At 59.9% G+C, this 24,192-nt stretch overlaps 3 protein-coding genes across 10 annotated transcripts in view; 1 reads left to right on the top strand and 2 right to left on the bottom strand.

Annotated features, from left to right (window-relative positions):
- Positions 1-228: 228 nt before the first annotated feature.
- On the bottom strand, positions 229-3,724 carry KCNK7 (potassium two pore domain channel subfamily K member 7). Its single transcript, XM_077115723.1, has 3 exons — positions 2,502-3,724; positions 847-1,245; positions 229-611 (listed from the first exon to the last, which is right to left on the bottom strand). Exons 1-3 carry the CDS (start codon positions 2,818-2,820, stop codon positions 400-402), a joined length of 930 nt encoding a protein of 309 aa, XP_076971838.1. The 5' UTR covers positions 2,821-3,724; the 3' UTR covers positions 229-399.
- Positions 3,725-4,519: 795 nt separating this feature from the next.
- MAP3K11 (mitogen-activated protein kinase kinase kinase 11) lies at positions 4,520-19,653 on the bottom strand. Of its 3 annotated transcripts, none has more exons than XM_077115719.1 (12): positions 18,955-19,653; positions 18,685-18,829; positions 17,145-18,450; positions 12,647-12,827; positions 12,300-12,448; positions 12,013-12,188; positions 11,640-11,883; positions 11,023-11,136; positions 10,247-10,382; positions 10,065-10,156; positions 5,834-6,226; positions 4,520-5,380 (listed from the first exon to the last, which is right to left on the bottom strand). In XM_077115719.1, the coding sequence occupies exons 3-12, from the start codon at positions 17,884-17,886 to the stop codon at positions 5,031-5,033; spliced, it is 2,577 nt and encodes an 858-aa protein (XP_076971834.1). In that variant the 5' UTR covers positions 17,887-18,450; positions 18,685-18,829; positions 18,955-19,653; the 3' UTR covers positions 4,520-5,030. The 3 variants fall into 3 exon arrangements, with proteins under 3 accessions (XP_076971834.1, XP_076971837.1, XP_076971835.1); XM_077115722.1 differs by having other exon boundaries at positions 19,409-19,653; XM_077115720.1 differs by lacking the exon at positions 18,685-18,829.
- Positions 18,495-24,192, top strand: part of PCNX3 (pecanex 3) — a 25,703-nt gene continuing 20,005 nt past the window's right edge. For 3 of the 6 annotated variants that reach the window (XM_077115710.1, XM_077115709.1, XM_077115706.1), the window contains exons 1-8: positions 19,978-20,310; positions 20,683-20,870; positions 21,109-21,208; positions 21,343-21,382; positions 21,468-21,563; positions 21,772-22,899; positions 23,367-23,490; positions 23,579-23,757. In XM_077115710.1, coding sequence (XP_076971825.1) covers positions 20,158-20,310; positions 20,683-20,870; positions 21,109-21,208; positions 21,343-21,382; positions 21,468-21,563; positions 21,772-22,899; positions 23,367-23,490; positions 23,579-23,757 — 2,008 coding nt within the window. In that variant the 5' untranslated portion in view covers positions 19,978-20,157. Of the gene's footprint in view, positions 20,311-20,682; positions 20,871-21,108; positions 21,209-21,342; positions 21,383-21,467; positions 21,564-21,771; positions 22,900-23,366; positions 23,491-23,578; positions 23,758-24,192 lie in introns of all 6 variants that reach the window. The other 3 variants (XM_077115711.1, XM_077115708.1, XM_077115707.1) reach the window with 3 other exon arrangements.

The following is a 24,192-nucleotide window of genomic DNA, read 5'->3' as shown; positions in this document are numbered from 1 at the left end:
AGGCCCTTTTCTTGGACAACGCGGGTTTTCAATAGACGGAAGTGGGTGGAGCTTACGTCGGGAAACGAAGGTGGGCGGGCTGCTTCTAGCTTCGCCGGGCGAGCTGAGGCTGCAGGTTGCGTTCCCAAGGCCCCTGGAGGAGGAGGAGGGGCCCTGGGAGTTGTGTTGTGCCGTTGATGGGCGCAGGGAAGTCCCATTTCGAAAGAAGCGAAAACACAGCCAGTCGGATTTGTTCGTCATTTTATTATTCTCTTAAGCGCAGTATCCCCTGCGGTCGCATCCCCCGTCCCGCACCCCGCACAATCTCCAGGGGCTCACCCCCCCACACACACACTCCAGAATGCTTCCTCCTGGGAACTTCTCCGCTCAGAGGAGCTGAACTCAGCCACGCGACACCTGTCAGCAAGCCAGAGCCTGCTGCGGGGCGGCGGCCGGGACCGCGGGCGGCAGGGCGCTCAGGGCCAGTTGGTCCTGGGCTACGAGGCCACCTTGGTCGTCAGCAGCCTGAGGGCCACTGGACCCGAAGAACCTCACGACTGCACGGACCTGGGGCAGTTCCGAGAAGGTCTCCACGGCCAGCAGCATGGCCAGGAGCCCCAGGAGCAAGTAACCTGGGAAGAGATGTGTGGCAAAGGTGGCTCGGGGTGCGGTGATGCTTCCGCCCCCCTGCTGGCACCCGACATGCTGCTTAGCGCCACAGGGGTGGGGTGGCCGTGGGGGGTCCGCGGACCACGACCCCCACACCTCGCCCTAGGGCAGGATGCCTGGCTTAGCTCCCAGTGGTTTATGGGGCTTGTAGTTCAGGCTCCCCATCCCCCACGCAGCTGGGCGGCCCGACCCACTCACCGAGAAGGGCAAGCTGGCCGATGCGGAAGAGGGCTGGGTGCAGGTGGCGACCACGGCCGGGCAGCAGGTCCCCCAGGCCGATGGTGCTGAGCGAGTCGAAGCAGAAGTAGACGGCATCCAGCAGGCTGCAGTCGCCCTGCAGGCCCCACAGCATCAGCGCGGGCAGCAGCACAAAGGTGCCTGCCACCAGCAGGCCCAGTCCGGCTGCCTGCAGCAGCGCAGCTCTGGCCGGCGCCAGGTGCCAGCGGGCCGCTGCCCAGGCCCCTGGGCGGCTGAGCACAGGCAGCAGGCAGTGGCGCAGGGTGGCCACCAGGACGAGGGAGGCCGGCAGCCCCAGGACCGCATAGATCACGCAGAAGGCCTTGCCACCGCCTGACAGTGGGGCTATGTGACCATACCCTGGAGGGGAGAGCAACAGTGGACACTTGAGTGGAATGCTTCCCTCTGCAGCTCCACCTGCAGCAGGCCGCCCCCTGGTGGCCAATATGGCCTGAGCGACTCAGGCCAGTGATCTATCTGTCCATCTCGGCCCCTCCCCAGGGTGGAATGTTGGGTCGGGTGGTGGTGGGGGGGGGGGTGCAGAAAGATCCCATCACCTTTCTGGGCCACTCTTTTCTTCTGGGAAATGAAGGGATTAAAGGAGACAAATCCTCAGGCCCCTTGGGGCTGGCAAAATTCTGAGAACAGCTAGCTGTCCAGCCCCAGAGGGACCCCAGCTTTTGGAGAGATTCCTCAGCTTTGCCCTTAGCCAATACTTGCAAACTCACAGCAGGCAGAATGTCACCCACTCTTTAATTTCCCTGGGGTGTAGCGAGTCCTCCTGTGTGCCAAGAGAAGCTGTGTGCACAAGAGAGGGCATTTGGGGCCGGAAAAGCCTGTGCAAAGGCAGGGAGAGGTGGGAGAACAGGACATGCTGGGAGGATGGGATCAGCTGCCCAGAGGTTGCAAACTCAAATGCCTCCAGGAGCCAGATGTGAGGCAAGAGGGAGTGGTGGGGGTTGGGATGGAAGGAGAGCATGTGCTCTGCCCAAAGGGCAGGCCTCATTCCACTCCAGCCAATGAGGGGATTCTGCCTCCGCAAGAACAGATTTCCTGATTTTCCAAAAGAGGCTGGAAATACAGGCTTCTCTTAAGAAAATATTTAGGCACTTTGCAGAACAAAACCACTTCAGGGCTGTGGGCCCTGGGGCATCGTTTCTCTGGGTCTTTGTATATGCTGTCCCCTCTGCCAGGAATCCCTCCACCGCTTGTTGCCTTGGCCAACATCTCATCAGGGACTACCTCCTCCAGAGGTCTTCCCTCCTACCCTCTCCTGAGACATGCTCTGGGCTCTCCCCCATTTCCCTCCACCCAAGAAATCATTCCACTGTATCCTGTTCCCTGCCTCACCTCAAGACCCTGGGATCTGGGCAGCTCTCCTGGGTTTCAAAGGGTACCTGGGGGTGGGGCTGGGGAAGCCACGCCCCTCCTGGCAGCTGAAGTGGAGGCACCAGTTGGGGAGCTTTTGCTGTGGGGAGCCCAAGCTGTGAGGTCAGACCGGATAGGACCTGGGCTCCATCTGGCACTCTGGGGCTGGGTGAAGGGCTGTACCCCTAGAACCCCAGGGAACGATGGCCTCAGGAGTCACCTCCTGCCTGGCCGCCTGGCGGCCTTACCCGTGGTGGTGAGGATGCTGGCAGTGAAGAGAAGGGCGGAGGGGAGGTCCCAGTTGCTGACCTCTGAGCTGTTGCCCAGGCTGGAGACCCCGTGTGCCTGCGCTGCCAGGGCAGCACCCAGCAACTCCTCCAGTGCTTCAGGTGGCAGGCAGGCCCCGTACTCGGCTTGGAAGGTGGCCAGCTCAGCCCTGAGGCTGGCCTGGACCCGGTGTGCTGGAGGTCCCTCCAAGGCTTGTAGCACCACAGCCCCCAGCCCCAGGGCCAGCAGGTGGGCCACAACCAGGAGCCCATATCGGGCCCAGGGCCTCAGACACCCCATTGTGTGCTGCCCAGAGTCTGGGGTGCTGTGGGAGCTGGCTGCTCCACCGAAGACATCTGGGAGGGGCTGGGCAGGGTGCGGCTGGGAGGAGGTGCTGTGTAGGTGGCTGAAGAGGGAGGGATGCTGGGACACAGCTGTGGTGAGTGTTGAGCGTGGGACAGGGGAGGCAGCTCAGGCTTGGAGGTGAGCTGACCACTCTTCCCAGTTTCTGGGGGTGAGACAGGTTTTATTTGCCCATTTCACAGATTGCTAGGTTGGCATGGGGGGGGTGGTGAGGGCAGGTGGGAAAGTCAAGTTAAGCAACTGACTCAAAATCACTGTCGTGGACGGCGGGTGTGCTCATTCACACGATACCTCATTCATTCATTTGCTCATTCATTCAACAAGTGCTTAAGTCCTGAGGACACCAGGGACCAGGACGCACACAAGTCCCGTTCCCCTCCTGGTTTTCACCTGCTGGTAACAAACACAAGACATCTGCCTGCAAAAGACATGGCAACCTCACACTGTCAAAAGTTCCATGAAGGAAACAGCCCAGGTATGGGAGAGGGATGGGGGAAGGGGAACCTAACTGGGAGAGCCCCTTTGAGGTGATGTCTCAGAAGGGCCAGCCATGGTAAGATTCAGGGAAAGAGCATTTCAGCCAGAGGGCACAGCATGTGCAAAAGCCCCGAAGTGGGGAAGGCCGGGGAAGGAGCAGGGGGCTGGCCGTAGCCATGGTTGGATGGCTGAGGGAGGAGAAGGGGTATGAAGTGCAACTAAAGGGGGTACAGGTGAGGCAAGGGACCCAGGAGCGTGAGGCCCAGTGTGGCCCAGGGAGATCTGTGGGGAGGCTACTGCTGGCATCCTGGGAGAATGATGATGGCCTGGGTCCGGCCATTGGTGGAGGATTAGGGGAATGGGATTTGGGAGCAGGAGGTATGGGGAGGAGTCAAGGACGTCCAGAGTTGGGCCAGCACTGGCCAGGTTCTCACATCCCCATTCCCAGTCCTTCCTCTCTGAATCCTGGTGCTGCTGAGTACACAGCGAGTCTGGCTGCCCAGGAGCGTGGGGTGGGGAGGGGAAGGAGGAAGCTGGACTACGATTCCCATAGAACCCTGGGGGGAACTGAGCCCCAGGTGCTGGGGATCCCGCCCTCGGGTGTGGGTTGAGAGCTGTACTCAGCAGAAGCTGGGTGGAGGCCTAAAAGGAAGTGCAAGCAGCACCTGGGTGGGTCACCAGGCCAGGAGGTGGGTGGAGCTCCCCCTTCCTGTGTCTAGACCATGGATAGAGAAAAAACCCAGGACAAACCTCCCGAGATGGTGGCCCGGGGGCTGTGGGCTCTGTAGTTCTGAGATCTGCCTCGGGTGACCTGGCCAGGGAAGGCTTCTTAGGGAGGTGATGCTGCAGCTGGGCTGGCGGCCAAGCCGAGGCCACCTAGCAGCAGGGAGGACGTGAGAGCACACAGGCCCTGGCAATGGAATGGCTTGTGCAAAGGTATAGAGGTGTGAAGGGCCCTGGCCAGGATGGGGAAGAGGTGGGGGAGGCAGTAAAAGGACCTGAGCGTCTGGCCAACGCTTGGCCCCAGGAGAGGGCTGTGGCACAAGGCAGCCCGGCCTAGACCCAGGCCAACTGCCCACTCTGCTGGGGACGTCAGGACACCAGAGTCATGTGATCATTTGGTTCTGCCACTTACCTCTGAGAAAGGTGACAGGCTGCGCTTGGGGAGACAGCTTACGAGTTTATTTGGCTTCATTGGATCCTAAGGCCGAAGCCCCAACCCTGGTGCCTGGAGAGCCCAGTCCCCAGTGACCCCCAGGGCAGAGCGTCCTGGCACTAAACCTTGGGGCAGGGGCCGCGGTAGCAAGACTTGGTCAAAAGTGCTGGTGTCAGCTGAGGCCGGCCCCTCTGCCCTGCACCACCCCCTCGCCCTGCACCCACCCCTGGGGCAATTCCCTGAGACAGGCTCTGGTCCTCCCAACCAGCTGGGTACAGTGTCGGGCCCCAATGAGGCAGGTAAGTCGGGGGGGACCCACCAGTTGCAGGTGTGTGGGGAGTGCAGGTCCCCCATCCAGTGTGAAGGCTTCCTGTGCAGTGTAGTGTTCCTGACCCCAAGGGGGGCAGGGTCCCTGGGGGAAACTGAGGCAGCTACAGAGGCCTGCTGGCTCCTGTTCCAGTGTACACTGTGGCTCCTTTAAGGCAGCTGGAGGCTGGGCTGTGGCCCAGCCCACTCAAGGCCTTGCCTCTGGCACCCACGGGGCCTGGGCACCCACGTCTTTGGTCTGCACCCTGCAGTCCTGCGGCGCCCCCTGGAAGGGATTGGCAGATGCGGAGTCCCAGAAGGGGTCTGAGTCCGGGAACAAGGTCCAGGGTGCCCGGCGGGGGGCAGGCTGCGGGGAGGGCAGGGGCGAAGGCCGGGGTGAAGGCCGGGGCCCAGCTGACACGAAGCTCCAAGGGTCGATGCGGCTACGAAGAGGTGAGGGCCGAGGGCGGCTGATGAGGCCCAGAGGCGGCGAGCGTGGGGTCCCTGGGGTGCCCGGGGCGGAGCGTGATACCCGACGTGGGGGTGACACTGTGCCTCCTGCGAAGGGTAGAGAAAGGACAACGGGGTCAACCAACCACTGGCCCCTGGGTGTTTCCGAAAGGCACTGCTGTGCTGAGCCTCAGTTTCCCCATCTGCCCCCTTGGCTTCCACGGCCCTTTCTGCTTTATTATGTAAGTAGTTAAGAGGGAGGCCTCTGGAGCAGAACTGGGTTTGGACGCCAGCTCTGCCACTTACTCACAATGTGACCCTGTGAGTTCCTTTCTTTCTGACTTAAATGGCCTCATCTACAAAATGGGCTAAAAGAGTACCTAGCCCACATAGGGTTGCTATTATAATGAAATGAGATCCTCTCTCTAAGGCAATAGAACAATAACTGGCATAAGTAAGCAACTTTTAAGGTGTGCTACCATCCTTACCATCACTTGACCATCATCAAGCACAGGCCTTGCCCCCCTGCCTGTCCCTATCAGCCCCTCCTTGTCCACTCACCGCGTGACTCCTCTTCGCGCCGGGGGCTCTTGGCTGACGGCTGGCCGGCAGGGACTCCCAGGTCCAGCAGCAGGGGCCCGGGTGGCCCGGGGGTGTCGGGGCTCAGCAGGGAGGCGGGCGTGTCGGGCATCTTGGGCGAGAAGCGGATGAGCGGGGTGGGGGGCGGCTGGGCCGGGGACGGAGCAGGCAGGGGTGCTGGCGGGGCCTCCCCGCGCTCGCGGCCGGGGCCCCCTGGGGGCTGCAGGTCACGGCCCAGGCCCAGGGAGGCCAGCAGGGCGGTGCCACGCAGCAGCGCGCGCTGGATCAGCTTGGGGGTCCCGGAGCCGCTGCCTCGTTCCGCTGGCCCAGACCGCCGCGGCTCCTCTCCCTCCGGGCTCGGCCGCAGGGGGTTGCCTGCCGGTGGGGTGGGGGATGGGGGAGCAGTTGAGGTCACTGTGTAGGGTGAAAGCTGAGGCCAGATCACAGCAGACCTCAGGAACTTTTCTGGCCTGCTGGGGTTGGGACAGAGGGAGCAGCTGCTGGTGGTAACTGTGGGACGACCCCTAGGGCAAGGCTGTCCCTATCAGCTGGGAGGATTAGCGCCCCAGGCTCTATGCCCATCTCCCTTCTGGGCTAGGCAGCGCTGGCCTTTTGTGCACCTGCCCTCACGTCAGTGGTAGCCTGGGGGTGGGGGGTGGGGCACACAATAGCTTCAAGAGGCACACATCAAGGCCCCCATTCCAGAGAGGAGGAAACTGAGGCAGGCTCAGAGAGGTCAGGGTCTTGCCTCAGGCCACAGCTAGTTTGTAGAGCAGATCAGGTGCCAGGCCCTGCTGAATGATTTAGGGCAATGGTGTGGTTAGATCCTCATGCCAGGCTCAGAGAGGTTAAGGGCTTGCCTAAGGCTACACAGCCAGTGAGAAGTAGAGCCAGCCTCACTCCAGGCAGACAGACCTTTTATTTACCACCCCATCCCAGACAAACCCTACTATGTTTTTCAAAATGTCAGCAACCTACCTGCTGGCCTAGGCTTGGCCTGATTCCATTCTAGACCACATTGGGGTGGGGCTGGGAAACGCTTCATTAAGGAACAGGCAGGGGCATCTAGGATGGCCTTCCATAAACCATGCTTTTGTCAGGTCCCTCCTTGGCTCTAGAACCTGCTATAGCTCTCTCCTGCCACTCAAAGGAAGTCCAAACTCCTTGGGTGGGCTTTCAAAACCCTCCCTGGCCTTGCCCCTTCCACCTTTCCCTTTATCCTTGTCCCAAGCATAGAAAGAGGCTGCCTGGGAATGCAGCACTGGGCTGGCTGTCAGGAGGAAGAAATGCGAGGCTTCTACTCTTAGCTAGAACCTGCCCCCATTCTCAGCCACAGCCCTTACCCAGTCTCGCTGCCTCTTACCACCCCAGACCGCACAACCTCCAGCTAGCCACTGCCATTCAAAGACCCAGGAATCCTGAAATGCAAACCTGCTAAAAACACAAGGTACCGGCTTAAAAACTCCGCATCGTTTCCAGGCCTTTCCTGACCTAGCTCCTGCCTGCTTTTGCAGCTTAGTTCAATCATTTATTCAACAAACATTTGCTGGTCATGTGCCCAGAAACCTATGGGATATAGGCTGGGCCCTGCCCTCCACCTCAGGCCCGAGATTCCCTGGTTCTCAGCTCTCTCCCTGAGTCAGAGTCAAGTTTCCTCTCCCTCTTGTTTGGGGAGCCCTGATGCCTCTGCTCAGGACACCCTTTCCACCTTGGTTTTCAGTGATTATTAATTCACCATTCAAGACTTAGCTAAGATGTCACCTCCTCTGTGAAGCACACCCAGAATGCCCCGAGCCTGTGCAGGTATTGCTCACAATTCACTGTATACACCCTCATCCCCAGTGTTCACTAAGCTCCACTGGATTTGTTTACTCATGTGTCAGCCTCCTCGATCAGACTAGGAACACCCCCTGAGGTCACGGTAGTGTTGATCTCCAACAACATGTTGAGACCTGACTCAAAATACATCAGTCCTGGCTTGATGGGTGAATCTAGTCTTACAATCCTTGCAGCAAGCACATGAGGTGTTCGTTAGTATTTCCAGTTATGGGTGAAGAAAGGGATAGCTTATAGTGAGTGTAAACAGAACAGGGGAGAATATGTTCAAAATAAGCAAGAAAAATGAGACAGAGAGAAGGGAAGATGAAATCGGGAAGGGAGATCAGTACACCCGATGAGAGTGGATAAACCTTCCTGCAGTCAGTGGTTGAGTGACTTGTCCCGGGGAACTCAGCTAGGGTTTGAATTTCCTCTAAGCTTCCTAGTAGTAAGATCTGGGAACTCTCATTTAGGAGAAAGGCGTGCAACCCTTCTTGATCCAAAGGTGAAGGTGAAATTGTTCCCATGGGCATCACAGAGAGGACACGGCCACGTGGTTGTCAGTGGCTCTGCAGCAACAAGTGTTATGGGCAGCTTCTCAGACGGCCCATCAGTGTAGGCTGACAATGCTTTGCCAGCGGGCAACTTGTTGCTACCAGGTCCCGTGGGTGGGAGAGCTGCAGCTCCCCAATGGCGTGGTGTTTTTCTGGGCAGTTTCACAGGATCTGGGGCCTCCCTGAGGCCCCATTCTGATTCCCAGCCAGGCTTCTGAGTCTGTGGGCAGCTGGAAGGTCAAGGTCATGCACTCTGGTGGGGCCCAGACGGCAGTTGGAGTGGGGGCTTGGGCTGCGGAAACCAAGTGCAAAGCCAGCAGCTGGGCTGTGGCAGGCCTGACATCCATTCAGGCAAAGGTGCAAGCTTGAGAAAGAATGGAGTCCAGGCCCTTGTATCCTGCTCCTGAGAACTCAAGAAGGACAAGGCCAAAGCGTTCTTCAGGACATGGCAGGGGGGCTCCTTTGACTTATATACTCAGTGGACAGGGCCTCAAGTTCACTGACCCTTCAGGCCTGGAACCTTCCAAAGCAGGTGAATCCAACCAATTCCCAGTTCAGCCTCTGCAGCACATCCAGTTTGGGGCAACACCACTGCTGGAGTGCAAAATGGTATGGAAGACAGAGTCCAAGGCTCTGTCTCTGGAGTCAGACTTGGGTTCAAATCCCTGCTCTACTGTGTGCCCTACATCATATCGCTTAAGTGCTCTGTGCCTCAGTTTCCTCCAGTATAAGGTGGAGCTAATAATATATCACCTTATAAACCTGCCTAGCACACAGGAGGTGCTCAGTGAATGTCAGCAGTTATTCCCACTCTCTGAGATTAGCTACAAGGTGTAGCTCACATTAATGGTGGAGGGGGTGGGCCGGGCTGGGAGCCTAAATTGATGGCAGAACAGGACTCTGGTCTGAAAGCATCTGAGCTGGGCCCTGGATCTGGCTGTGAGAGGCATGCAAGGGTTGGGGGCTCTGAAGATAACTCACTGGGTTGTCCCTGTAAAAGTGGAGGGTGCAACTTCCCAGTCCCTGACCTTCCCATTCCTCGGATATTGGAGCCCAGCTCCAAGCCCAAACCCCTGGCTTCCTAAGTAGTTTGTACACGAGAAACTCTTTCCTTAAGTAAAAGCTTCCAAGGAAGCTCACTATGAACAAGGGCTTCAAAGTCTCTCTAGGTTCAGATCCTTAACTGAAGGCTTGAGGCAAGTTGCTTCACTTCTTGGAGCCTCAGTTTCCTCATTTCTATAAGGGGCATAATAATAGCATCCCCCTCCTAGAGTTGTTGCTGGGATGGGATGTCTGGCATATAGTAAGTACTGCTATCATTATGGAGGACTGAAAAGCCCAGAACCATCCTGGGTGCAGTGGGCATGGGCCCTGGCTCTCCACTGACTCAGTTTTTTTGTCCCGTTTCCCACCTATGGCCTCCCCAGAAGGGTCTGTGGGAAGCACAGTGTGGCAGCCACTTGTCGGCTCTTCTTTGCAGGAGCGGTTTCCTTCTCCTCTCTGGACCCAGTTTCCCTTGGGTACCAGATGGGAGACCATTCTCCTTCCTTCCTTCTCTAGAGTCTGTCAAGGTCGCAGGAGCTGCCATAGGTCCAGGATGGGGTCCTCTTGCAGGCCTGGCCAGAACAGGGGGACCAGATTCTGGGTCCCCCAGACCTGAGCTGGATCCAGGTCAGTAGTAGATCAGATGTGCATTCTAGGACCAGCTCCGTCAGCCTCAGTTTCCTAGTCTCTAGGATAAGGAGGACTCCTGCCAACCCACAGGCTTCCCATGGCCTCCCCATGGTGCCTACAGAAGGGACTCAGCAAGATCCTGATGGGGGAGAGACAAGACCACTCACCATTGAGTATTGGGGGCGTGGAAGGAGATCCTAAGGGGGACGAGTCATCTGAATCCAGGTACCACGCAGCCTCATCCATGCGGGACCTTCTCCTGGTGAAGGGAGGGGAGAGGTGCTTTGTAAATCCCAGGACTGCAGGGAGGCAGGTGATACTGGAGAAGACTTCTACGCTCAGTACTCACCTCCCATTCTGGGCCTCCCCAGGTTTGGGGGAACTGGGGCCCCAGGCCCAGCATGCTCGCCGCTCTCCATTGCTCGAGTCCTCTAGACGGCGGGGGGACTGGCGGCCCCATGCCTGGCCTGGCTCTACTGGCTCCACTGTGGGGAGAAAAGCAATGGCATCTGAGCTGGGGTCAGGAACCCTAGCTCTGGCCCCATCAGGAGAGCAAGCCAGACTCCAGGGGCAGCTGCCTAGAGAAGGGGGAGGAGGCCAGGACCTCAGGGTGGGCTTTGGGCTCTAGAGAATCTGAACAGAATTAGAGTGGCTTAGATGGGTTTGGGTCCTAGGGCTGGCTGTAGAGTTGGGCATTTCACCTAGTCCTTCCAACAATATCTGCTCCTCAGTAGCTACTGCATAGACGCTGGCGCCAACCGCTTGGATTTGAATTTCAGCTCCAACACTTGTTAGCTGGGGGTCCTTAGGCAAATCACTTTTTAAAAAATTTTTAGACTTTTTTTCATAATAATGATGATATCCACCTCATATGTAGTGAGGAATTAAAATGTTAATAGCAGCAAAGCATTTAGGAATATGAGTGGTACATGGTATCATACAAGTATTTGATTTAAAAAATAAGAAAAATAAGCGCTGCTTGGGGGGCTCAGAAGTACTAACCCGGACGTTAGAGGAGGGAGCCCGGGGCAGGGAGAAAGAGAAGACAGTGGGTGGACCCACCTCAAAGGATACGTTTTGACAGAAGGATAAGGGGCTGGGGGGAAGGAAAAAGGGGCGACTTACACTGGATGGCCCGGAATCGGGGGAAGGTGGGCGAGTCCCCAGCTCCGACCTCGAAGACATTTCTCCTCCGGTCAAGGCCGGGCGAGGCCTGCACGGTGATGCGGTGCTTGAAATCTGGGGTAGGGGGGAGCAGGGTATAAGTTTGTGGTGAAATGGCGCCAGGACCCCACCCCGGAGGGGCCATCGGCCGGCTTCCAGGCCGCGCAGGCGGGATAGATCGGGTCTGGCTTGCTGGCGGTGTGACAGGGACCAGCCTCGCGGCCCGCGGAACCCCACCACCGGGAGAAGCGGGCGGAGTCGGAGAATGGGCGGTGCCATCCCGCCCCGCCCCCCTCGGGCTTCCCAGAACTGCCGCGAGCCCCGCCCCCTCCCGGCCGCAGCCACTCCCAGGCCGGTATGCAAATATTTCCTTCAAACCCGCCCACAGAGAGGAAAAACATTCCTGTCCCCACCCTTCTCAGCTTTCGGCTCATGGGCCCACCCTCTGGCATCCTCAACCAATAACAGGGCAGCCTCTGACCCCACCCCTCCGCCTAAGCAGCCAGTGGGTTCCGTGGCACCGCCCCCTAGCTCCCGCAACCAATGGCTGGACGGCGAGCTTGGGGCCCGCCCCTTACCGAGAGGCATGCTGATGCGCTCGCCGCCGTCCCGCGCGCGGAGTTTGCTGCGCTTGAAGGTGCCGCGTCGGCGACGCACGTGTGGCCGCTCGCGGTCCACCTGCTGCAGCAGCAGCGTCAGCTCGCGCTCGAACACCTCGAGCTCCCACTGCGCCAGCAGGTGCTCGCGCCGCCGCAGCTGCTCCGCTTGTGACCGCTGCTCGCGTGCCGCGCGCGTCAGCTCCTCCTCGCGGCTCAGTAGCTCCTGTGCCCGGGACAGTGGAGGCGTGGGGTGAGCCCGGCAAGGCCCCTGGCGGCCGCCCGCACTGGCTGCCCCTGGAGACCCGGGAAACACTCCTTCTCCTCCCAACCCCGGGGCGCCGACCCCTCGCACCTTTTCCTTGGCCCGCAGCTCGTCGAAGAGGCCCTGGATCTCCCGCTTCCAGCCCTCCTGCATGGAATGGAAGGAATCCCGCGGCATTTCCCGCAGGACCTGGGCTTCCAGCGCCTCCAGCTGCTGCAGGATGGAGGCGAAGTCGGGTCTGCGGTGGGGATCCTGCGCCCAGCAGTCTGGGGACACCCCGCGTGGGGGAGAGAAAGACGGAAAAAGAAAGGGTCTGTGAGTGGGCGTTTCCTGGGCCCCGGAGCTCCGCCCCTCACCCGCAGGCCCCGCCCCCTCACCGGCCATAAGCTGCGCGAAGGGCTCGGGGCAGGTGGATGGGATGGGCAGTGTGAGCTTGTTCACCGCCACGCCGTAGGCCACAGCAAGGCAGTCAATGCCACGGTAGGGAACCTCCCCAGTCAGTAGTTCCCACAGCAGCACTCCAAAGCTGTGGGCGAGACGGAGGACCTGTGTCTCCTCCAACCACCACTTCACCCCAAAGTAACCAGCAACTCCATGATTCAGGGACTTGCCCCCCCACCCCACACCCCCGCCTCTGCCCATCTTCCTAGCCAGGGGCTTTGGCAGCCACCTCTGCCCTCTGCAGCCCCACAGGCGGCCCTGTCCAGCCCTGCCCAGGCCGCACCTCCATACATCGCTGCCCTTGGAGAAGGTGGAGGCCTTGATGACCTCGGGAGCCATCCAGGCATAGGTGCCCGCGGCACTCATTTGCGTGGTTTTGTGCCACTCACGGGCCAGACCGAAGTCAGTGATCTTCAGGGTCTTGTGTTCCATGTCGTCTCCCTCAATAGGCTGCAGCAGCAGAACTGGGGAAGAGGAGGGACAGGTCTGTGTGTGGTAGAGGCTCAGGAGGTGGGGGCAGGGGAGGAGCTGGGAGTCTGACAGACATCCTGCTTGGGTACCAGGGGCACAAAGTTGGATTCTTCTAGAGCTTGCCTTGCAGAGCTCACAGTGGGGGTGGGGTTGGAATCAGACAAAAATAAGGATGCTGGGAAACTTTTACTGAGGGTCTACTGGAGGTCAGGCATCTTAGACTCATTGTCTCTAGCACTCACACAAAATCTCTTTGGTAGATATTAGTGTCTCCATTTTACGGATGAGGAAACCAAGCAGGGAAACTGACTTAGTCAAGTCGTACAGCAAGCAAAGCAGGGATTTCAACCCGGTCCATGTAGCTTCAAAGCCAGCGTTCTAATTTCTATCTAATGCTGCATTGGATAGAAGCTGATGGTATGGGCAGCCTCTTGGCCCTGGTAGTTTTGATAATTTGCAAGGGATTTCAAGAGAAACCTGTGAGGGTCTTGGCATTTTTGCCGAGGCAGGAGTATGAATCAGAATCTCCTGTGGGGTGGGGAGCAGAAGGGAGCCCCTTAGCGAGGAAGGAATCCCAGTCAGCACCCCCAGGGCCCAACGGCAGTGTGGTGAGTGCAACCATCCCCAGAGCAGAGAAAGACTCAGTTTCTTTGGGAGTTAGGCCCTCATAAGATATCCCCCTGAGAGTGATTCGCTGTGAAGGGAAAGGAGTGTTGAGTCTAAGTGATGGGTTCTTGGCAAGGATGGAGTTTGGGACAAAGGTAGGAGTAGATGGTTAAACTTGGCAGGGGCTCACAGCTTTGAGGCGAACAGGGCTGCTGCACTCTGTACAGGGAGAAGCAATTTGCAATTTTTTTTTGCCAAGACAAATAGGGCACAAATGAGGGAAGTTTTAGAGGAATGGAAAGAGGACAAAGCATGGGATCACTGAAGGTCTGGAAAGGGCTCTCTGCCTTTCTGCTCACAGCTGGCTGCAAGTGCTGTGCAAGTGGACTACGAGGAAAGGTCACAGCCTGGTGAGTTAGGGAAGACTTCTCAGACGAGGTGGCCAAACTAGGGTGTCCAATTCTCAGAGCCTGGTACAGGGATGGTATGCCAGAGGCCTCAGCACCTAAGGCCACACCCTCGGGCCAAGGCCCTGGGCCTTGCCGGGCACCTGGCCCTGCTACCCCCATCCCTCTCTGCCAAGTTTCCTGCCCATGGCTGGGGGCTGCCTGCGCTTTCTCTCCTTCAGTACCTCCCCTCCCCTCAGCCTTTCCAATGCTGGTACTTGACAAGAGTCCAGCCTCTCCTTATCCCCAGGCTGCCTCAGCTGCTCTCAGCTGTCCCTTACCATTGGTTTCTCCCACACCTGGACCTCTAGGCCAGCAGAAGTCAATTCAGTTGCCCATCAGACCCTCCTCTCCCATCCCCCATACGTCCTTAATAACCACCTTCTCATCCTACTCACCCCACAACTCTTCCCGCAATTTCTCTTAACTCAGAAAATGGCCCTGCAGCTCAGCCCCTCCTCTGAGCTGGGCAGAATCCCAAACAGTTAATAAAGCTGAAGAGGAAAACAAAACCTACCCATAAGGTTGCCACAAGTACTAACTGATAACATGTTTTTTTACGAGTCTTAGCCCAGGGTCTGACATCTAAGCATGAGCGTAACAAATGCCACTTGCTCTAAAGATTCTCTCACTCACATCGCCCGTCTCCACTCTCTCCTCTCCATCCTCTCTCACTGCTTTACTTCCCTCCTCATCACAGCCTCCAGCCTGACAGCTGGGTGGCTGGGACCCTGACCAAGTAATAAGCCCCAAATAAGCTCATTCCATAAGGCACTGCAACAGGCTAGAGGCTGGAGAGCAGATGCAATATCAAAAGGTATGTGGGGTGGTGGTGCATGGGTGGCTTAGTGGCAGAATGCTTGCCCTGTATGCAGGAAACCCAGGCTCAATTCCTGGACCATGCACCCCTCCCCCTCCAAAAAAAGGGTGGGGGCTCTTGCCTTTTCCTGGCCATCTAGCCACTTATGGTAGCCTGCAGACAGGCAAGCCATTTTCTGTATGTCAAGGTTGGGAGGCCAGTCTCCCCTTTTTCTGTTAGGGAAACTGAGGCCCAGAGAGAGAAAACAATTCACCCAAAGTTTCAGGATTTCTTTGCACGTGTGGACTTTCTCCCATCACCTGCCACATCGACATGCCATCTGCTAAGCCTCATTTCATTCCCCACTTGTCCCCAAGCTGCCTTATGCCTGCTCATGCCTTCCATTTGTGCCAGCACAAGTTGCTGTTCTGGTACCAGATGGAGACCTCAGGGGAAGTCATGGCCACCTGAGGGAGAGGGGGCTAGAAACCCCGAGGCTGGGGCCAGCCTTTTAGTCCCACCTCCGTAGGGTTCCCTGGCCTCCGTGGGGCTTGGGGGTGGCCTGGGCAACTCAAACTCACACCTCTTCCGCTTCCCTCCCAAGGCCCTACTTCTCCTTTCTGGGAAGCCTGGGTCAGATCCCTAAATGGGGGGGGGGGGTCTTTTGGGGGAGAACTGGGGGAGGTCAAGCCCAGGCCGGGCTGGCTGGTCAGTCCTGTGACTCGTGGGCCTGGAGAATTCCCCCTCCTCTCCCCGCCAGGCCTTCTCACAAGGCCCCCATTGTCCAGGAAAATCACGCCATTGTTTCCTGCCTGTGTCCCCCCAGCCCAGGGACTCCCCCCCGCCACAACCCTGCAGACAGGCACCCCGAGCCTAGGACTGGGGTCTGTGAGGTTGGATGCCAGGCTTAAGGAGACCCAGGGCACCTTGCCTGATTTTCTCCACCGCCACCCAGACTCTGGGAGGGGAGCGAAGCAGGGGAACAGGGTGGTAGTGGGGGGGAGGAGTGGGGGTGCAATCCCTGGCTCCTTCCTCTCCCACAACCCCCCCCACCCCCAGCTCTTTCCTCCCCTGCAGGCAGCTGGGCCAGGGAGGGAGCCCAGGCTGGAGCAGGGGCAGGAAGCCGGCTCAGGGGCAGCAGGAAACACAGGAAGCAGTGGGGAGGGTGGGGAGCAGGGGCCTGGGCTATTGTTCCATTTTCTCTGGAAAGAAAATGGAGAAAAAAAACAGAAGAGGGGAGTACCCTCCCCCCAGGCCTTTGGGGAATCCCCCTCAGGCTGGGGCAAGGAGTGGGGGTCCCTAGATGGCTAGGACCCAAAGGTCAGGCGGGGGGGGCCTGTCCCCGACTGTGGTTGAGAGAAGTGAGTAGGGTGGTTCACAGGCTTCCTCTCCCTCCTGCAGCTCTGGGAGGGACTCAGGCATCACCCGTCTGAGTTCTCTGTACTGCCCCCCACTCCCAGTCCCTTGTCCACAATCAGCCCAGGACAGAAGGATCAAAATGTCCACGTCCTTTCCCCCACCCCCAGAACCTTTTTGCCTTTCCAAAAATATGCTGAGCCCTGGCCACCACCCCCACCCCGCATTTGCCACCACTCAGCAGTGCCAGCACAGTCCACCTCTCCCAGGGTCCCCACTACTGTGCTTGGTCCTGTCCAGATGCCCTACTGGGTGCCTCTCTAAATGCTGCTTGCCTTTGGCCTGGTGTGAAGTTTGCCTCCTTCAGGAAGCCTTCCTGGAACTATCACTTGTGTGTCTTGGGCCCACAACAGCAGAGTGTCCTGAAGGGGCTGGAGACGAAGGGAAGTCTAGCCACGCCCATTCCAAATGCTATTCCAGGTCAGGCCCCCTCGGTGACCCAGCCCTCAAACATCCCTAGGCACACAGGTGAGGGACCACTGCGTTCCAGGCATTGCCGCGCCCTGTCCATTAAGCCACTTCACCTTTACGGTCACTCTGTGTGCTACTTTCGGCCCCATTTTACAGAGCCCGAAATCGAGGCCCTGAGTTGAAATAACCAACTACAGGCTGTGCAGCCAGGGAGTGGTAGAGTCGGACTTCCAGCTCTGACCCCCCACAGGGGGCTTTCCACTCTGGGGTGGCTGTTGTCCACCCCGCGGAGAGAAAGAGACCAGAGCACCCGAACCACGAACCTGAACTTTGGGGGTGGGAGGGTGGGGTGGGCGCAGCTGAGACGTGCCAGCATCCAGGCCTGGCCTACCTGGGAGGTCTCCATTTCTAACCTTGGCCCAAACCGCAGCGACAGGCCTGGGGGTGCAGGACTCCTGGGCTGGGGTGAGAAGGTACCCCCTTGACTGAAGAAGTGGGATTGGCTGGGCGCCTGGGATTCCTGCTTTGGGGGCCAGTGTGAGCCCTCGGTCCCCCAGGCGGGCTCAGCTGAAGGTTGGCACTGGCTGTGTGCCTGGGCCATGCCACCCCCGTAACGGCCCCCTGGGACTCACTGTTGTTGGACTTGAGGTCGCGGTGGATGACGGGCACCAGGGCGGCGCAGTGCAGGTAATGCATCCCACGGGCGATCTGCACAGCCCAGTTGACCAGCACGTGGGGGGGCACACGCCGCCCAGCCAGGGCGCGGCTGAGGGGCCCCCCGGCCGCGTACTCCATCACCAGGCACAGGTTGGGTTCCTCCAGGCACACGGCCTTGAGAGCGATGATGTTGGGGTGCGCCAGCATGGCAAAGAGCCGGGCCTCTTGGCGCACACTCTCAGCCGTCACACTGATGTCCTCATCCGGGTCCTGGCGAGCCGCCTTCACGGCCACCAGCTCCCCTCGCCAGCTGCCGCGGTACACCTTGCCGAAGCCACCGATGCCGATCACCTCCTCCAGCCGCAGCTCCTGGAAGCTGGCCACCTCGCAGGGGGGCGGGCCGCCGCCCCGTGACACATAGTTGGACGGAAAGATGCCCACCTGGCCGCCCACCTGGCCCGCCCACCAGCCCTCGTCGCCCGAGATGGCTGCGTCCCGGGACAGCACCTCCACACGGTCGCCCTTCCGCAGGGCCAGCTCGTCCTGCCCGTTGGGCTCGTAGTCGAACAGGGCTGTCCACACGGGGTTGGCATAAGCTGCCGCCTTCGGGGACCCCTCGGGCCGCCCACTGCCACTGCCCCCGCCGCCCCCGCTGCCCCCGCCGTTGTTCCACGACCCGAGCGGGCTCTTGAGGAAGAGGTTCTTCAGGGGCTCCATGGCCGGGAGCCTGAGTCCGGGCGTGTGGGGGACCTTTCCTGGGTGCCCCCAGGCCCCACCCCAGCCAGCTGCCGAGGCCCTAGTCCCAGAACCTGGGCACCAGGGCCCTGGCCCTCAGCCCCAGACCCACGCCTCTCTGGGGAGCCAGAAGTGTTGCCTCCCAGAGCCCCTCATCTCGGGCTTCTGGAGGAGGGCGGGTTACCCAGGGCAGCGCGATCAGGCCCAGGGGGTGGGGCCCCGGGGCCGCCGGCACCTCACCATGGCCGGCTCCAGGGACCCGTACGTCCCCCCAGTCCAAGAGCGGTCCTGGGACCCTGGTTCGGGCCCCTCCAAGAGTAAGGTGGGGCCGCAGAGGGGCAGCGCCCGGGCTCCGGTTGGGTCCTTCTGCACAGGGGGTGCAGGGAACGTCCCCAGTCTGCCGAGGTTGCCTCTTCCCGGCCAGGCTCCCGTGGCCCCGACGGCTCCTACCCCGTTCTCTTCTTCCTCCTCCCTTTGTACTTTGGCCCCGGGGGCGGGAGGCAGAGGTGGAGGGTGGAGTTTCACTTTTTTCCGCTCTTCTCCCTCCTGCAGGAAACAGCATCAGATGACGCGGGTCGGGCGGGCAGCAGCTCTCCCCTCCCGGAGGCTCCCGGCTGCTGGGCTGGGGAGGTTCCCGAGTAGGCCGAGAAGAGGGCAGAGAGAGGTGGTAGCGAAGCCCCAGATTCCTTAACACAGCAGGTTTGGGGATCTGGGAAGAGACTCTCCCCCCCAGGCTGGGCGGTCCGCTGCCTGGGGGCGAGGTTGGTCCTTGCCGAGAACCTGCTATTCTGCTCCCTCTGCGTCCACATCGGCGAAATGGGATGAAAAACCGGGCCTTGGAGTGGGGGCAAACTTGAGTCCGGTCTTGGCTACCAAGTCGCAGGGCTGTGTGACCCATCCTCTCTGAGCCTCATTCTCTTCATACCTGAGGTGGGGCAAGGAGCTCTGAAAGCAGAACTGGTTGGGGCCGGGGTTGGGATTGTAGGAGACACGGAACTGGCTACACCGCGAGCTCTAAGAAGGGGCTAAGGCTCTCGTCTTTCTCCTCACCTGGGGAACAATCCACTTTCCTCATGCCCCTTCCCCAGGGCGTGAAAGTCGGAGACTGTCGTCTCGAAGCCTGTCCAGTGAACGGATTGAGGAGAGCTGAATCGTCTCCGCACTACCGCTAACTAAGCTTGTCACCAATCGTCTAGAGCCTGTCACTTTAAGAGAGACGATGCTACCCTGTTTCGACTATTTTTGCCTTGCCGGAGGATCGCTCTCTACGCATTATGTCTGAGTCCTGACCCGGAACTAGAGGACGCTCGGGGCAAGAGACACCTGTGACGTTGAAGCACACGCACTAAAAGGGGCGGGCCAAGAGGGGCGTGCTCCGAAAGCGCGGGACTCTCTGTAGCTCCTGGAGGCGGGGACGTCACGCCTCCATCCGTTTCCCCGCCTCCTACGATTCATTGGGCAAACTTTGTGCCGATTACTCTGCCATTATCCAACCGCCATTCACCTGGTCTCTTCGATTTCGATCAGTGGACTGCGCTAGGTTGACAATATCTAGGTGTGCGCATGCGTCCAAACGTTTCTACAGCTGCCCAGTCAAGTCCCTTAAACTCGGACTCTGCGCACGCCCAAAGGGCGCCTCTCCTAGCGCTACCACCTCCTTGCGCGTGCGCAATCACGTCGTCAGTTTTCCTTTTCCGGGTCCCAAGCGGGCCCGCTGGGCGCATGCGCCACTGCAGGCTGGTGGCTCGCCGCTCCTTCCGGCCTCCCCTTGGCCCGGCACCGGCAGCAGCGGGACGAGCGCGGAGCCCGAAAAGAGTGACCTGTGACCCCGGAAGTGGACCTCAGGGTCCCGGGGCTCTCCCCGGGCCCGAGCCGAGGGAGCCGTCGCCTCTGTCCCGGGAGCACCCTCTCCAAGCCCACCTCTGGATGCCGCCGGCGGGCCCCCAGCCCGTGTGCCCCGCCTGCCTGTCGCTTCGGCCCTTTGGAGCAGTTCTGGGCCGGGGATAGGGGCACGGACCCCGCCCCTAATGCGGTCCCACCCCCTCCCCCGGGCCTCCCGCCGGTGACTGCCCCGACCGGCCCCGCCCCCTGCCCTCAACCCCGCCCCACCGACCTCCCCTCCACCTCGCGGGGAGGCTATGGCGTGAGTGCGAGGCTGGGTCCCGGGGCTCTCCAGCTCCTGGCGGGGCATGGGCTGGGGGCCGCCCCCATGAGGGTCCCGGGAGTCGGGGCTCGCGCAGCAGCGGCGGGGCCATGGGGTCGCAGGTGTTGCAGATCCTGCGCCAGGGAGTGTGGGCCTCGCTCACCGGCGGTTGGTTCTTCGACCCACACCAGAGCACCTTCTCCAACTGCTTCCACCTCTACGTCTGGATTTTCCTGCTTACTTTTCCTTTCTTGCTATACATGGTGAGACATCTCCGCTGCCTGGAACTCCTGCTGGGGAGAGGGAGGGCAGGATGTGATGGAGGGGCAAGCTGGCGACGGATTCAGGATGTTGCCTTGGGTGCTGAAGTGTGGGAAGAGGAGTCACTGCAGAGTTTGGGGTGTGTGAAGGACAATCCGAATTCATCCTTTTCTAGAGTGGGTGACTTTTAGTTCCTCTTCTGATCTCTCTCTTTCCAGTTGAACAGAAGACAGAACACTCAGAGGGGTTTTTGCACTAGTTGCAGGGGTGTAGGGAAGGGTGAATTTGTAAATCCTAGCGGTGACAGTGGTGATTGGTATACCCATGGAGTAGAGACTGGGCAAGTAGGAGCCTGACTTACTATCTCCCTCCAGGTCTTACCCCCCAGCCTGATGGTGGCTGGCGTGTACTGCCTCGTGGTGGCTGTCATCTTTGCCACCATCAAGACTGTGAATTACCGCCTACATGCCATGTTTGACCAGGGTGAGATCGTGGAGAAGTGTAACTCTACCATGGGGGAGCCAGAGGAAGAGCCTGCCCAGGGGGACAGCAATCCAGCCCGGTGGGTAGGGCAGGGGCCTTTTTGGGGATTGAGGGTTCTTAGCCTCTGGGCCAGAGCTTTGGGAGAGGAAGGAGGGGAGAGGGAACACTGGCTCTGTGAGTGAGCCTGGACCATTGTTTTTTGGTCAGTCCTGGGATTGTGCAGGGACTTTTGAGAAGGCAGGAGGTATGGGAATTGTCTGAGGAGTAACATAGAGATGGTAGGTCAGCTCACAGCCGATTGTCTTCTCCCCTGCCAGGGACCCAGGAGTGGAGATGACAGTGTTTCGGAAAGTGAGTTCAACACCCCCTGTACGCTGTAGCTCCCAGCATTCCGTGTTTGGCTTCAACCAGGTCTCGGTGAGTTGTCCCACGCCTCTATCCTCAGCCCCCGCCACCTCCCACTCCTCACCTGGGAGCCACTTCCACCTCTGGGTATGTCTTGGTTCTGCTTCTTGACACATTGACTCTCATGTCTCTCTCTGTTTGCTCAGGAGTTGCTGCCCCGGATGGAGGACTCGGGGCCCCTGAGAGGTAAGTGGTGGCTGCTCAGGGCTGGAGGATGGCGCTGTGGAGCCATAGTGGTCCCAGGGCCCTCCTGATTGGGCTATGGTTGCAGACATCAAGGAGCTGGTGCGGGAGCAGGGGAGCAACAACGTGATCGTGACCTCGGCCGATCGGGAGATGCTCAAGCTCAGCTCTCAGGAGAGACTCAGTGAGTGGGCACGATGTGGCAGGGGCAAGGGGGAGACCCGCTGTCTTCTCTGAGGCACTTTTGCTGCAAGTCAGGGCTCCATCTACAGTTCTGGATGGAGCTCCTTCGGCTTCCTGTTCTGACTAAACTCTCAGGGAAAACAGAGGCTGTCAGACACCCTCAGCCAGAAGGCCCATCTCTCATCCTTTGTTTTCCTTTTTTCTGATAGTTGGAGACCTTCCCCAGACGCCCCCAGGGGCTGCCCCAGACCCCTCTCTCCCCAGCACGGATTCTTCAGAGCGTTCTCCCCTGGCTGGAGATGGAGCCCCCTGGAGTGGGAGCAGTATGACTGATACCCCCATGAGCCCCTTGCTGAAAGGGAGCCTCAGCCAGGAGCTAAGCAAGAGCTTTCTGACTCTGGCGCGGCCTGACCGGGCCCTGATGAGGACCAGCAGTCGACGGGAACAGCGCCGGGGTGCCGGGGGTTACCAGCCCCTGGACCGGCGGGGCTCAGGGGAGCCCACGCCCCAGAAAGCTGGCTCCTCGGATTCCTGCTTCAGTGGCACTGATAGGGAAACGCTGAGCAGTTTCAAGAGCGAGAAGACCAATTCAACCCATCTGGACAGCCCCCCAGGTGGGCAAGCCCCTGAGGGCAGCGACACGGACCCACCCTCGGAGGCCGAGCTGCCTGCTTCTCCAGACGCCGGGGTCCCCTCCGACGACACGCTGCGCTCCTTTGACACGGTTATCGGAGCAGGGACGCCACCGGGCCCAGCCGAGCCGCTCCTGGTTGTGCGGCCCAAGGACTTGGCCCTGCTGCGGCCTGGAAAACGGCGGCCCCCCTTGCGGAGACACTCCCCACCTGGCCGTGCTCCTCGACGGCCCCTGCTTGAGGGTGGGGGCTTCTTTGAAGACGAAGACACCAGCGAGGGCAGTGAGCTGAGCCCAGCCTCCAGCCTTCGATCACAGCGCCGTTACAGTACTGACAGCTCTTCTTCCACTTCCTGCTATTCTCCTGAGAGTTCCCGGGGTGCAGCAGGGGGAGGCCGGAAGCGGCGGGCCCCTCCTGGGGCTGAGGATGGGGCTGCTGTGCCCCCCAAGCGGCCCTATGGGACCCAGCGGACTCCCAGTACTGCCAGCGCCAAAACGCATGCCCGTGTTCTGAGCATGGATGGGGCGGGGGGAGATGTCCTTAGGGCCCCGCTGGCGGGCTCCAAGGCTGAGCTGGAGGCCCAGGCAGGAGTGGAGCTGGCTGCCGGGGAGCCCACTGTGTTGCCCACCGAGGCCCACAGGGGACCTGCTGCCAACCAGCCTGGCTGGCGGGGGGAACTGCAGGAGGAAGGTGCTGTCGGGGGAGGTAAGTGCTGGCTCCTGAAGTCGGGGCATGAGGCATGCTCGGGACTTGGGTTTGGGCAAAGGGCAGGCTGGAGTGAACCTGGTCAGGGTCCCCAGCCTCTGGCCTAAATAGCAGATGGGTGTGGTCTCAGTGACTGGGTTATGTTGTAGTCCAACCCTTTTAGATAAACAGGGCTTTGATTATGGGGAGACTGAGGCAGAAAGGCTTCAGGCACTGGCTTCAGGCCGTGCGGTTAACACATGCTTCTTTGAGGCATTTCAGTATCCACACTGGTCCTCTCGCTCCCCACTGGGGTAGAGTGTCCTCCTTACTTTCAAATGAGGAAACTGAGGCATAGGATGGTTTAGTGGCCTGACTGGCCCCAGAACCAGCGACAGGTCAGGCTAGGCATGACCTTTAGCTCTGTGCAGGGCACCTGGCTCTGTCCCAGCCTTGATCACTCATGCTCGGGGCCTGTCTCTGGGCAGCAGCCGAGGAGACTGGCAGGCGGGACCGCTCGAGCAGCGTCAGGCGGACCCAGGCGATCCGGAGGCGCCACAACGCCGGCAGCAACCCCACCCCGCCAGCCTCTGTCATGGGCTCGCCCCCCAGGTGAGCCCCCTGCCAACTGGTCCCAGGAAGGGTCGTCAGAGGCCGGCTCCCTCTACATGGTGCTGATCCTGGCCTGTCCCCTCCCCAGCAGCCTGCAGGAGGCTCCACGAGGCCGGGCTGCCTCCCACTCCCGGGCGCTGACGCTCCCCTCCGCCTTGCACTTCGCCTCCTCGCTGCTGCTCACCCGGGCTGGTGCCAACGTGCATGAAGCCTGCACTTTTGACGACACCTCCGAAGGCGCCGTGCACTATTTCTACGATGAGAGTGGTGAGCCCTGTGCCTGGTCCCTGAGCTCCTGGGTCCAGTGGCCTGCCCAAGTGTCATCTTCCCAGCCAGTGCCCACCCTGCTGAACACTTACCTTGTCAGGCACCACAGTGGGTGGTTTGCCTGCACTGTTCAGTGTCATCCTTGAGGTTTCTGAGTTGTGGGTAGCTATAGTATCCCCGCTCTGCTGACCAGGCAGGTGTAGCCGTGTTGGACAGGTGCCTGTGCCCAGAATCACCTGCCAAGAGCCTGCTGGAGCCTGGTGGAATTGGGATCCAGGCCCTAGGCAGGTTGGCCTGCAGTGCAGGCCCTACTCTCCAGCTTCTGGTCCCAGGGGCAGGGCTGGCATGCCAGGGGATACCAGACATGGGGCTTTTCCTCACTTGGTGGCTCTGGTGTCCCCATGGGTTGGGCCTCGGAGCTTCTGTCCCTGATAG

This window comes from Tamandua tetradactyla, chromosome 9 (genome assembly GCF_023851605.1).
Source record: "Tamandua tetradactyla isolate mTamTet1 chromosome 9, mTamTet1.pri, whole genome shotgun sequence".
NCBI lineage: Eukaryota > Metazoa > Chordata > Mammalia > Pilosa > Myrmecophagidae > Tamandua > Tamandua tetradactyla.
This window is presented reverse-complemented; position numbering and strand designations above follow the sequence as displayed.